Source organism: Dromaius novaehollandiae, chromosome 1 (genome assembly GCF_036370855.1).
Source record: "Dromaius novaehollandiae isolate bDroNov1 chromosome 1, bDroNov1.hap1, whole genome shotgun sequence".
In the NCBI taxonomy this organism is placed as follows: domain Eukaryota; kingdom Metazoa; phylum Chordata; class Aves; order Casuariiformes; family Dromaiidae; genus Dromaius; species Dromaius novaehollandiae.
Genome location: NC_088098.1, coordinates 91097289 through 91110203, shown reverse-complemented (window position 1 = coordinate 91110203; position 12915 = coordinate 91097289). Strand labels below are relative to the sequence as shown.

Genomic DNA, 12915 nt, shown 5'->3' with positions numbered 1-12915 from the left:
CAGGCTTGTAAAAAATCCTGCCCAGCTTTTTCTGGTTTTTCAACTTTTGAAAGTTGATTCCAATCTCGGCAAGTCCCCTACCTGGAATTCCAGTGGAGGGTGAGGAAGGAATGGAGTCAGTGACAGGAATGGTGGGGAACTGGTTCATGTGTTGGCTGAGGCTTGTAAAGAAATCCTGCTCATTCTCAGCTGTTTGGATCACTGCCTGAGGGTACGGATGTATGCACTCTTTGGAGCTGGCAATATGCATAGGATGAAAACTGCCAGACTAAGACAAGATGAAGAAAAAAAGATGAAAACTGCCGGACTAAGACAAGATGAAGAAAAAAAAAAGATGAAAACTGTCAGACTAAGACAAGACGAAGAAAAAATTCTCCAAGTGGGAGTTATGATCTTTGTTTGCAGACTTACTGTATGTATTTCTTTTTTTGTAGGTGTGAATCTTCACAGTTCTCTCCTGGCAAAAAAGCATGTTTCAATTCTCCCATGGAGTTACCAGCTGTAATTTTAGAACGTTAGTTTATTGCAATATCCACAGCTCTGAGAAATCAGACATGTCTCATCGAGATGCATCCTTTGTTCATGCTTGACAGAGCAGTTTGGCCTACAAGTCAACAAGAATCTCAAATCCTTGCTGTCCCCTTCCCATATATGCAGAAACGTAACCCTATGCCTTTCAAAGTCTTGAATGTTTGGAGTTGGCAGTACTGAAATATTTATTCCTTGGGCCATGGGGCAGTGTGGGCCTGCCTTTGTGCATGTTGTGCCTTGCACCCATTTCTCCAAAAGGCTTGTCTGCCCCTTCCTCTTTTCCCCTCTCCTTTGCGCTGCTTGTTCTTCTTCTGCATGAGATCTCTTTGAACAAACTCTCTTTCACAGGCCCTATTTCTCCTTACCTTGTCATTTCACTTACAGCACATGATGCCCTGCCACTATGTGCTGTGCTTGCATCTGGCTACCCGCCTTACTTCATAAACCAGCGCCACAATGCTAGTGCTGTACTACAGCCTCTGACCCAGATGATTTATCTCCCATCCTGCTCGCTACCCTGGCATCTTAGTATTTCACATTCCTGGCAAACAGGGACTTGTGCCAAAAACAAGTTTATTGGGACCAAGTATGACTTAAAACTAGCTTGTAAATGAAGCCTCTTTCTCCCACCCCTTGGCAGCCCTGCTGTCTTTGGCAACCAGGGAAAGCCTCTGCAACGTGTGGTATGCTGGGAACCTCCTGCAAGAACCCTCACTGTAATCTGAGGCATCTCTCTTTGGGAGAGCCTGCTGCGGGAGGAGTTGAGGATGACTGCTCAGGGTTTATCCTCCACAGGAAGAAAAGGTGAGGGTGTTTCTGATTGTGTTAGCCTGCACGCGAGATGAAAGTCCAGCATGGGCAAGGTCACCTGTGGTTTTGCACATACACTAGTTGAGATAAACTCTACACGACAACTAAGCGATGAGCAGTGATCTGCTCTGTCTCCTCAGGGCTGTTACTGACTGTGAGGGAATGCAGGACTGAAAACCTTCCATGTCTCTGTTCTTACTAGACAACACTCACCTTTAGCAGAGTATTGCAGCTGGCATAGACTCTGAAAAGGGTAAAAAACACTTCATATACTCCCTGCAGCATATTTGATGCTTCTGTGGATTAGCCCAGTCTTTCACATCTCTCTTCTGCCTTCACTGTCCAACACACGGTGTTTAAAACAAATTGTCTCATGATACAAAAGAAGGTGAATAAAGCAGTTTGTGAGCACCTATTTTTGATGATCTAAACTTCTTCCCGACTCTTATGAAGGAGGAGGGAAAGCAGTTAGCTCATACTTTTCAGATGGTTTCAACTTTGTCTTATGGCTTGGGGATTTTATTTTGTTTTCCTCTTCAGGTTTTGCTTATCTGGAATATTCCCCTGTTTAATAATAATCATGTGTGTTACTGTTTTTTCTCCAGCTCTGGTTGTTTGCATGCTCCTAATCGTTGTGGTTCATTCTTAAGCAGCTACTGAGTTTTCTTTGAAGTCATTTCCTCTCACTGAATTCAGATATTTCCAGGTCTTTTAGATAAAGGATTTAAGTGAAAGAGAGATATGCACTCCATGCAACAGATGTGCTATGGGAAAAAAACAGGTCCAGTTTAAAAATGAGTCTGGGCCTAAAGTTCAGGATGGAATTCCTATGAGTTTTCCACATATGCAAAACCCAGCTTCTCTCACAGTGCCATTTCCAAGTAAGACATGAGAAAATAGCTACCTGTTTTTATCAGGGAATGAACCTTGTTTTAACACTCGTGCTCTATCCAACTTTTGGGATGTTCAGGACCTGGCCAGATCTGAGTTTTGCAGCTCCAGCTCCTTTTTGATCCTTAACTCTGAAACTGTTCATCCCTTTACCTTTGTAGAGGCACAACATGTTCTTTGAAGAGTTTTTCCTGCTCAGGTAGAAAATGAACTCAGAGACCTCACTGCATTTCTCCATCTTAGCCACTATGGTCTTACTCTTGTTGTTATTGTTGTTGATGTTGTTGCCTTGTTGTGGCCTAAGTCTCCCAAATTGGGATAAATTTCTTCCTTGCACTGCCTGCTTCTCCTTTGCTGCCAATCTACGTCTAGCTCCATCCAGTGGGGTACCTGCTGGACATGTCCTGTTGTCCTCTATTGCCTGAACTCCTGTGTTGCAAGAAGGATGCACGGGACACTAGTATCAGGCTCTCTCCTAGTAAACAGCCAGTTCGGGAATTTGCTTAATCTTGCTGACTGACTTACCTGAAAGTATCTAGGATGCTGCAACTGGTGCTTCCAATACAACCCATGCAGATATTCATCCCAAGTCAGACTTTCAAACCCATTTTGATGTGAAAACAGGCAAAAGGACTTGGCTGAAATTGTGTTCAAGCACTTCTATGTATTTAAACACACCAGTTTGGGGCATAGTTCTCACTGGAGGATGTACAGGTCTTCAGTGCACCATCTGCTTAATTTCCATAATCATAGAAACACTGGGGGGCAGTTTGGGATTCTCCTCTTGTGTTATGCCCAAGTCATTATTAGACTCTGTGGCAAAAGAATGCAAAAATACTGTTTCTTGTACAGCACTTATGATTGGCTAGGGCTGACAACAATTACAGAGTTCAACAGACATGCTTTTCTGTCTTACTTTGTGTGCCGGTTGCCATGGCAAGCAGGAAGCACAAACCAGGCATTTTCCTAAAGGGAAATCGAAGTCATGAAGGAGGTAGGAAAAGGAGTCAAGTCCTGGGCTCAGCTGTTGAAAAATGAAAAATGTATTTCTTTTGACCTAATGATTTTTCTGCTGTTTGGAGGGAACAAAGAGCAGGTTGGACTGCAGATATGCCCACCGAGGTTTACAACCACAAGAACCTTCATCTTTTTTCTTCAGTGTGGAATAAGGGACAGCTACTAATAATGTTCACTTCCACACTAAGTTTAGAGACTGAAACAACAAGGAACTGCAAGAACATAGAGAACTAGGACATTTAATTCACAGTTTTGTTAAGTTCTTGCTTATCCTTTGCAAAACGACAGAAGTGCATACACAATGCACTAAAGGATTCATAGTAACTTCTCTTGCTCCAGTTTGGCTTCCCCTCTACAAGTGTTGGGACTCCAAAGCATTTCTGACCTCTACTCTCTGTTGCTCTACATTATCGCAGACAAGGCAGAATTCTGTAGGAGCTGTGCTAAATGGGACAATGTGGTTGTGCATCACCAAAACTTCAGCCTGGCAGAACTAGAAATGGTAAGAAGAAAGATGAATTTCAGCACTGGAAACTTTAAAGCACTTCAGATAATGGTAATTCTACAGAAGTCTCCATGCCCTTTCTTCATTTGCAGAGCCGCTGAGCAGTAGCAGCCTGCGTTATCCTCAATGAGAAAAGTGTGTGCTGAACCCCCGCAACCAAAACCCATACAAGACCGGTTCAATTTCCTGTCCCCTCATATGAGAAAACAAGGGCTCAAACTTGATGTTAGAGAAAGACAGATGCATTTGTTCACTGTGTTCATAAATCAGATCCAGGAGAAAGAAAATGTTTCAAAATATCACCAGGCACAGGTCTGTTTCTATAAAAACTCCAGTTTAATCTCATGGCTGAGACCTGGCAAAACATCTTTTTTTGTGGGTGTTGTTTTTCTTTTTTTTTTTTAAGCAGTAAGGCACAAAGGCAGTCAAGTCCACACAGAGAACAAAGCTTAACAAAAATACAATCCATCAAGGCTAGCAGGAGAAATAATCAATAACGAGGGTGGGTACAGGGGGGACGATCCTTTTCACAGTGTCTGATTTCCAACCCTTCCCTTGACGTGGCAGCAAATGAGTATTTTGAAGGGGACCAGTACCTCCAAGAATAAGATCCAAGGCTTGGGCTGCTGCATGGAGCCCTCAGGAAGCACTTGCCTCCTGCTTTCCTTCCTCTTCAGTCCTGTGAAAGTCCTACTCCAGCTCCAACTGAACGCAATAGCAAGCTTTCCATTCCATGCTTGGAGCAGGATTAGTTATCAGAAAGCCTTTACATTTACTGGGAGCAGGCAAAAGCTAAACAGAATTGGGATCAGCTACAGTTTTTCCCCAGTCCCTAGAATTTCTTTTTCCTAGAGACAGAGAATCAAAAGGGACAACTGCAAAATCTGGGCATTCCCAGAAGGGAATATATGCTCCAGTTGATTGTTTGCTTTTTCAAGGACTGGGAGAGAAGCTGGTGGTAAAAAGCTAAATCAGTCCTTGCACTCTGGTCTCCCCTGATCCCACCTCTCTTCTCCCAGGACATGATCCTCTCAGGAAGTCAGCTTCAGGGTCTCTGTCCACCACAGATTACCAGAACTAATTAGCTTCTCCTCTGTGGGCAAAAAGCCATTTGATCGCTCACCTTCAGTGCTAGAAAAATTGCAGCAGAAACAGTTCTATATATCTGCCCAAGTTTCACAGACATGCAGGATTCTATTTAGATAATTCCTTCATTTTAATTACATTTCCTTTTTAATATATTTATATATAATGTTCTTTATATATATATATATATATATATATATATATATGTATGTATAAATTTAACACAATATTCACCACTACAGGCATTCATAAAGAAAGAAAAAAGACTGATTGCACCTTTTGGACTCTGGATGAGGGAATCCCTAATGTAGACCTAAGTTCCTCTGAAGCCCTAAAGGTGAAAAGAGAAGTGCTTCACTCTTTATTAAAGGATAGGATGGGAGGGGTGGCCCAGAGGAATGTGGTTTATAAGGTAAAATACAATCCTCATTTCTGCTCACCATCCCTCCAACAAGGCAGCTCCCACAAGAGCTGACATCTACTCATGTCATTCCTTTCCAGCTGCTGTTTCCCATCTTTGCCAGCCCAACCATTTCACTGAGGTCATCTGCAAACTCACAAAGAAGGCCCTTATACTCTTCACAGTCTCAGGAGAACTGAATGCACTCCAGGGTCTGTAGAGTGATCCTCTCAGACTCTGCAGAGGTCTGCAAATGATGCACCATTCTAATTAGGAAGATCCTTTCCATAATGCCAAGAATAACCAACTCAGCTCTCCCTTATACAAAAACTTCAAATTCTGGGCCAGACCCACCTCCCCTAAATCTGTTCTAGCCTTCTCAATACTCCCCAGAAAAACCCAAACAAACCCAGGAAGAAGCGGAGGGGAAAAAAAAAAAAGAAAACCTTTTTCAGAACCTCCAGTTTTGAGGGGTTGTGCTGGAGGGCAGGAGTTTGGCACCCACGGTATACAGTTCCAAAACCCTGAACTTCAGAAGAGCTTCCAGTCTCTGGTTCAGTCTGCTAGTGCAGGGTGGCGAAGGTCAACATAAGGGCTCTAAAGTGAAAGTGACATCAGGCCTGACCTTGAAGCTGATCTCAGTTGGAAAAAATGGCTCAATAAAGTGAGGTCTCTGGAGGCTGCAACCACACAATCAGCACCACTGAATGGGAGGTGGCTTCTGTTTTCTGGCTTTGTTCAGATTTATTAAGCCATAGTCCTTGAAGCCAACAGCAATTGTCAGTGTCAACAGAAACCCACTATAAAACATTACAAATTCTACAGAAGTTTGGGTCTGGAGTTGGGTGTGGTGACACCTGTGCAACAAACTAAGCAAATACTCCCAGTTCTGCAGGATCTAGGGCTTTACCTCAGCTCTCTTGATACAAGTCCAGTCATGACCATAAACTATAGTGATGTGCGTCTGTTAAGTCCACCTGAATAGGCTCTTGGAATTTTGATACATCAGCTGAAGGGTGGAGCTGGAACTGTAAATAGAGATGGGAAGCTACAAAATTTAGATCTCATTTCAGAAGCTCTGGTTAATTAAAATCCAAGACCTGAATCTGAGCTCAAATTCTGAAGCATCTTCAAAAACTACAGTCTGGATCCAGATTTTGTTTGAGGCCAATCTTTAGTATTAAGTAACATTTTCTAATAATTTCCTTCTTGCAGGAATTTCACCATTTATGGCAACAGTGTTATTGCTTAATGGAACACCATTAAGCATTAAGACAGAATATGTATATACAAATTGCCAGGATCTCATTTCTTGCTCATAGATCAGCTTATATGAGAAAAAGGAAAAAAAGGGATGGTTTTAAGGTGCCAAGGTTTCATAACATTTTCTTTTTCTTTTGCTGCTTTACTTTCTGAGTCTGGCTGGCTCTGTTCCAAATGCCTTGGCAGTCAGAACTTCTAGTAACTGAGGGGAGAACAAAAATCCCTGCCCAAAGCAAACCATTTCATTGACACCAGAAAAATTGGGCACCTTTTCCACTACCATTACATTCTGTAAAGCCTTACCATAGTACCTGTATCACATCTTCCCAAGTCATTTGCCATTAACTCTCCTGTGGCTGTTAAAAGCTTTCCCATGAGGCAGTAAAAAAGGCTCTTGAGTGCCATGTAGAGGCAGCACAGAGCTTTATTAAGTATGAGGAACATGGACTAGCAATCCCCTCATTATAATGGGAGGCTGCAAAGGGATTTTATGCAGGATAATACAATTGTCATAAAGCTGCATATTCTGGACCTGCCCTCCACTGCTTGCCCCAGTAAAACACTTGCTAACATCTGTGGGAGAACATAAACCCAAACAAGAACTCTAGCTTATTTTCAGAATTAACATTTTCCCTTAATAAAATATGGCAACTTAGTTCTCTACTCTGTTCCCTCCTATATTGCATTATACACAAGTGCAGAATACAATGGGGAGGATCAAATATGCAACCGGTGACAGGAACAAAGCCCACTGTTTTTTCACTCCCTTTGGATATGGCAAGAGAATATGCTGCTAAAGATATATTCCTTGCATATGTGGGCACAGAACTTCTCAGAAGTACTCTGGCATCTCTCCCCTTGAGCAATCAAAGAGAATGAAGAGAGAGCACCATTGAGAATCTGGGCCCTCTAGCCCCAATGACACTAATTAAGTGACACTTTTGATATAGACCAAGAGCTCATGAGCTCAGTTTACTAAGAATTTGAAAATGCCAGCATTGCAGCAGCCTTTAGCAGAGAAAGATCTAAACATGCAACCATTGGGAACTTTTGACTGACATCCACTGTGGTGGCTGTAGCACTTCCTACCAGCTGCTCAGTTACCGTTTAAGCTATAGCCCATAATATCCATCAGAAGGCCTACAGACTGAAAGATCTCCATGAATGATGGCCCCTGCAGGCACCATTACAGGGACAATCTCAATGCTAGCAGCAACACCTGTGTTCCCATCTCCTCCATAGTCACTAGTGACATTTAAATTGCAGAGACAGCACTGGCTGTACCTGACTTTGCAATCGCCCACAGTCACGTACTGGGCAAAAGATGAGCCTGCGGCTAACTCAGAGTTAGAGGCTTTATAATGGAAGCTTTAATTCTATTCCCACGGCAGCTGTTGCTTATATGAACATGTATTTGCCTGTAATGATAACGGCCCTTCAGGAGACAGTTTAATTCACTTCAAATCTTCCTCTCAGGATATTGTTCATGATCTGTTCTGTGGTCCCACAAATCATCCTCTTTACCATACTTCCAATCAATTTGAAAGCATTGAGGGGCAGGGAAGTGAAAGCCAGCCGTGCTCTCAAAGAAACTGTAAAATCACAAGGAGAGGAAGTTTAAAAGAGGAAGAAGCACCTGGGGACATGCCACACAGTTGCAATGAAAGATCAAGGGTCACAGACATGTCAGTCAGAGTGCAAGAGGGCAACAGCCCAGGGACATGCAGATCAGAAGATACTCTTGCTTTTCTCTGCTCATGGCAGTGTGGAGCACAGCTGGAGATAGTTGCAGAGGTGTCATCTGGCTTTAAGCAATGATGAAAATAGTTGATAGTGGCCTTTGTTATGACCATATCTTCACTTCAACTGATACCAGCCTGAGTATCCTCCATCACTAGGCAGCCAGCTACACACCCCCTCACACCCAAATTTTGCCTGCCAATAGAAGGTGTGGCTGAGCACAATAAAATTTATGAGCAAGATTTGAAAGATTAATTAAAACAATTAGGCTTTTCCTGTTCTGCTACTTTTATTCTAGCCCTAGCACATGCTGGAAAGAGCACACCTTTGATGCAACAAAAGAGCTGGAATCAGCACCTTCAGATTGTATGTTTGGCACTGGAACAGCCTTGGGTAACTCGCACTATGTGTGACTTGGTCACACCTGCTTCACCTTCTGCTTCAGCTATCACCAATCTCCTACACTGTTTACTTATGCTCTCCAAACCAGACACCTGAGATGGACAGGCATGGTACTTTAATGGTGGTTGGGGAAAGAAGGAAGGATGTCCCAAACATCTGGACTCACCTCCTTGGCAGATGTGTGCCTCTGCACTCTGGGCTACAGTGCTTTGGAATGCTGTTCCTCCTAGCCCTATTTTCTAATTATTCCAAGATTAATTGTTTCTTTTCTTTTCACAGAGAGGATGAGACTTTCACAGGGATTGTTAAACAACATGAATGAGGAAAGCCAAATTCCTTTGGACAGTCTTACAAAAAAAGCAGAACATGAGGGTCTAAGAAAGGGTGAGAAAGGGAAGGAAAAGGAACACAAAGGCCCTCCATAGCAAAATGTTTTGCAGGAGACAGTAAAGGCTTTGGGTCCTTCTTGCACAGAATAGTTATAACAACAGCAAGAATGGCAACAAAGTTGGTCTTAGAGTTGACCATCCCATCCACCAGGGACAAGGAGTAAGGGAAGCTGTTGCTATTCAATCTGCCTCCCACTTCGTCCATCCAGAATCACAGAGCGCCTTTGGGGCTGGTAAAAGCAGCTGGTAGAGGTCTCCAGTCTTTGGCCATTCTTGGGGATGGTCATTTTGTTTCGCAGAGTCACCCCCTCAGGTGTTGTCCGCGATGCCTCAGACAGGTCTCCACAAATAGGGCTCGAAGAGGTGGTCTGAGTGGGGCTCCTTATGGGTGATAACAACACCCTGGAGTCTGCTGAAGAGGACGGGTGGTCCATAATGGGGAAAGGGGGACTGAAGAGAATCAGACTTTGGGGCCTTCCAGGCCTAGATCTGTAGGAAGGCTTGGAGAACCCTGACGGCCTCTCCATCTTTGAGGACTGTGGGGTGTCTCCAGCAGACTCACCCTCAGAGGTGCGCTTTCGGCGCAGAACAGGGGCATCCAGGCCAGGGTTATGATTGGACTGAGATGGCTCCAGCGGAGAGCTGAGGCTGCCATGCCAAGGACAGGCTGAGTCCTTTTGAGCTGGGTCACTGTTTTCTTTCTCTGCTTTGGCTTTCTTCTCTGTCAACGGGCTCTTTGGGGGCTCCAGATGTCCCCACGCGGCTCGGTGAGCCTGCCTGCCAGCCTGCTTGGTGTCCGCTTCTTTCTTCTCTGCTGATGAAGCAGCATTCTGAGCCTGCAGTGGCTGGGGGATCTGGGTGTACTGAATCTTGGGTGGTATCACAGGCACAGCTCTAGCCTGGCACATCTTAATCATGAAGGAGGTCCTGACCGCCGACACACTGACAGGGGCAGAGTTCCGACGGCCAGTGGTGGCGTGGGCCACTGCCAGGTAATCTAAGTCTAGATCCACATGGGCATTGAAGTGAGACCCCCAGGGAACACCTTTACTCACAGCAGGGCAGGCAGTTGGAAGGGATGGGACAGAATCACTGCATTTTACTTCCTTTTGCCCACACAGGAGGTTCCCAGGAGCAGAGGGCATGGCAAGGCTCTCAAAGGTGAAGAAATCTGGGCCTGGAAGAAGTGAATCCAAGTTGAGGGATGATGGCCTAGTCCTCCCTTTACGCGGTATGTCTTCACCTTTACTACTCATCTGTGATTCAGTGGCAGAGCACAGTCCTTTGGCAACGATCTCTCCTCTCAGAGCAGTGTTCTGAGATGTGGATAACTCCTGCTTTGTGTTTTTTGTCTGTAAATAACTGTCTGGGGTATTTTGGTATGGCAAAGACAGCTCAAGCTTTGAGCTCCAAGGATTTTCTTTGCTTGTGTCCACTTTCTTTTCCTCTGGCTTTGAAACAGGGATTCTGGAGAGTCCCTCTTGCTTGCCTGGTTCTCCCTCTCTGCTGAGGTGATACCTTGGCCCCTCAGGTTTCAAAGGCTCTTCTGAAGAGCTCATGCCATTCGCATCTTGCTTAGCTTTGCCCAAGCTAGAGGGGGAGACAGGTTGTGTTTTGGGCAGCTCACAAGTCCCTGGCAGAATGTCACTGCAAGGTTGTTGTGGTTCAGTGACATTTGTGAAAGAGAATGGGATAGTCCACAGACTCATCACTGTGTCTTTACTATCCAGGGAGAGGCTGCGACTGAATCGTGGCCTAAGAGAAAGGCTTGTCTCTGTTCTCTGACTATGTGGCTGTAACTCCTGTATCATCTTTTCTTGAATGTCCTTAAAGGTGGGGGAATGGAGTGGGCTTGTAACCCACTGGTGATCTTCCCATGGCTCTACAAGTTCTAAGCTCTGCACATTATTTGTCCAAGTATCCTCTTCGTCCTGGTCACCAGCATCATGAGTTCTGGTAACAGCATTGCCCTCCTTCGGCTCCTGGATTCCAGCTCCACTTAGCACCTTGGAGGAGAATGCGTTCTTTGCATCAGCAGTCATTTTCTCAGGCTTCTCCTTCTGAGTCTGGACTCTGGTAATATCATCTTTTTCCCTCTGCAGCTGGCAAGTACTATCTTTTTCTCTCCCTGGCTCTGAACATGCTCCTTTGGAACATGAAAAATCTTCTCTTGGGGGAACCTCATTAAATTCTGGTTGACTATGAAGCTCCCAGTCTACGGGAGGAGTGAGACATTCACTCATGCTGTCCTCCACGACTGGGCAATGGTTCTTTGGAGTAGTTGTGGCAGTCGGAAGAGTAGCAGGTTTGGGAAGGGCTGGAGCACAGCTGTGCTGTGTAGTCACTTCAGAATGGCAGTTGCGGGGACCATCTGATTGTTCCGTGGTGGTGGCACCAAATACAGGCACCTGAGATGTGGTCTGTGCTGTTCTGCCTGCAGATTTCTGCTCAGACAGATCTGGACCCTGCCCTGGGCCAGAGGAAAAGCTATCTGTTTGTACTGAAGAGCAGGATTCAGAAATTAGGCCTGTCTTTGGGACAGCTCCTGGCAAGGGCAAGAGCTCTTCAGGTTCAACGATTTTCAGTTCCTGCTGTATCTCTGGCCACAGCGGTTCTAGCAGGGCATTAGCAGGTTCCTCTTCAGTCTGAAAAACAGAAGAAATACCATGACTTGGAAACTCGTAACTCATTAGCAGACACCCCTCCATTTTCCTGAAAGAGCCCTCTTAGAATAGACAGGCTCTTGGAGAAGCACACTACAGGAAATACACACATGCACTGCTACCTGCCCAGCTAAGGAAATATGTCTTTAAACAAGTGGGTTTATAGAAGAGAACATCTGAGGTACAGCCAGACTGAGGCCTGAGAGGAGGCCTGTACCTAAGAACATAAGGTGAATGAGTAGCTGGAATGTCCTAGACTGTTTCTCAGCTCTTCCCATTTAATGTGCCCGTGGCCTTGCCAGAGGTTCTGCATTCCCAAATCACTGCTGGCAAATGCAGCATCACACTTCATTGGAATGAATAATGTATTTAAGGATCTACACCAACAGATCTTTAAATAGCTGTCCAGAGATGGGTATCACTGTAAGGAACTTGGTGAAAAACCTCAGCTAGAGATACAGAGGAGGCCAAAAAAATGTCAGTGTGTAGAGAACGGAGGAGACAAGAATTGTTCAGGCTGTCCAGGAACTAACAAATGGAAGAGCAAAAGCAGAAGGAGAGTTCAGAGACGACTGGTCAGAATGATCAGACACCTGGAGAGTTTCACATCTGGAGAATCTCACAGCTGATAGATTGCACTGGCTGCAATTGTATATTTACAGGAAGAGAAAACCAAGAGGGGAGAGTAAGTAGTTGCATAAAGGTAAATCAACACATGGTCATGCAGACAGAAGTGAAATGGATAGATGGTCAGTTTTTGACCCTACTTAGCCTATGTCTGAGTTTCCATGGCGACGGACACACAGTGAAACTTCCAAGAGCCTCCTAGTCACTACTGTTACCACTGTCCCCCACTTTTTTTTCTCACAGCTGCTTCCTTACCAGATCTCTTAAACGCAACCCCTCTTCTGCCTTAGCCTTCTGGATCTCCTGCTGGCCACAGCTGGCTTCTGAGGAGCCTTCTTTCATCTTGAGCTGTCCTTGCTCTGCCTTGTCTGCAGGGAGCGGCCCCATACGAATCTCTAAGGTTGGCATTGGTTCCAAGCTGGGACTTTGTTCTGGGGATTGTTGGGGGCTGCTGCTGCTTGTGCTGCTGCTTTGCCCACATAACATCTCTTGATTTTCTGCTGCTGGCTGTGGAGTTTCTAAGGACTCTGGTTTCCTGGCTGCCACCAGCTCCTCAGGATGAGAACCTGGATTAGAAACACAAATGAACTT

At 44.9% G+C, this 12915-nt stretch overlaps 1 protein-coding gene across 1 annotated transcript in view; it reads right to left on the bottom strand.

The window, feature by feature from the left end:
- Positions 1 to 3980: 3980 nt before the first annotated feature.
- ARHGAP31 (Rho GTPase activating protein 31) overlaps positions 3981 to 12915 on the bottom strand; it is a 67340-nt gene continuing 58405 nt past the window's right edge. The window contains exons 11-12 of the mRNA XM_064520138.1: positions 12580 to 12890; positions 3981 to 11679 (exon numbers count right to left, since the gene is read on the bottom strand). Coding sequence (XP_064376208.1) covers positions 9211 to 11679; positions 12580 to 12890 — 2780 coding nt within the window. The 3' untranslated portion in view covers positions 3981 to 9210. The remainder of the gene's footprint in view (positions 11680 to 12579; positions 12891 to 12915) is intronic.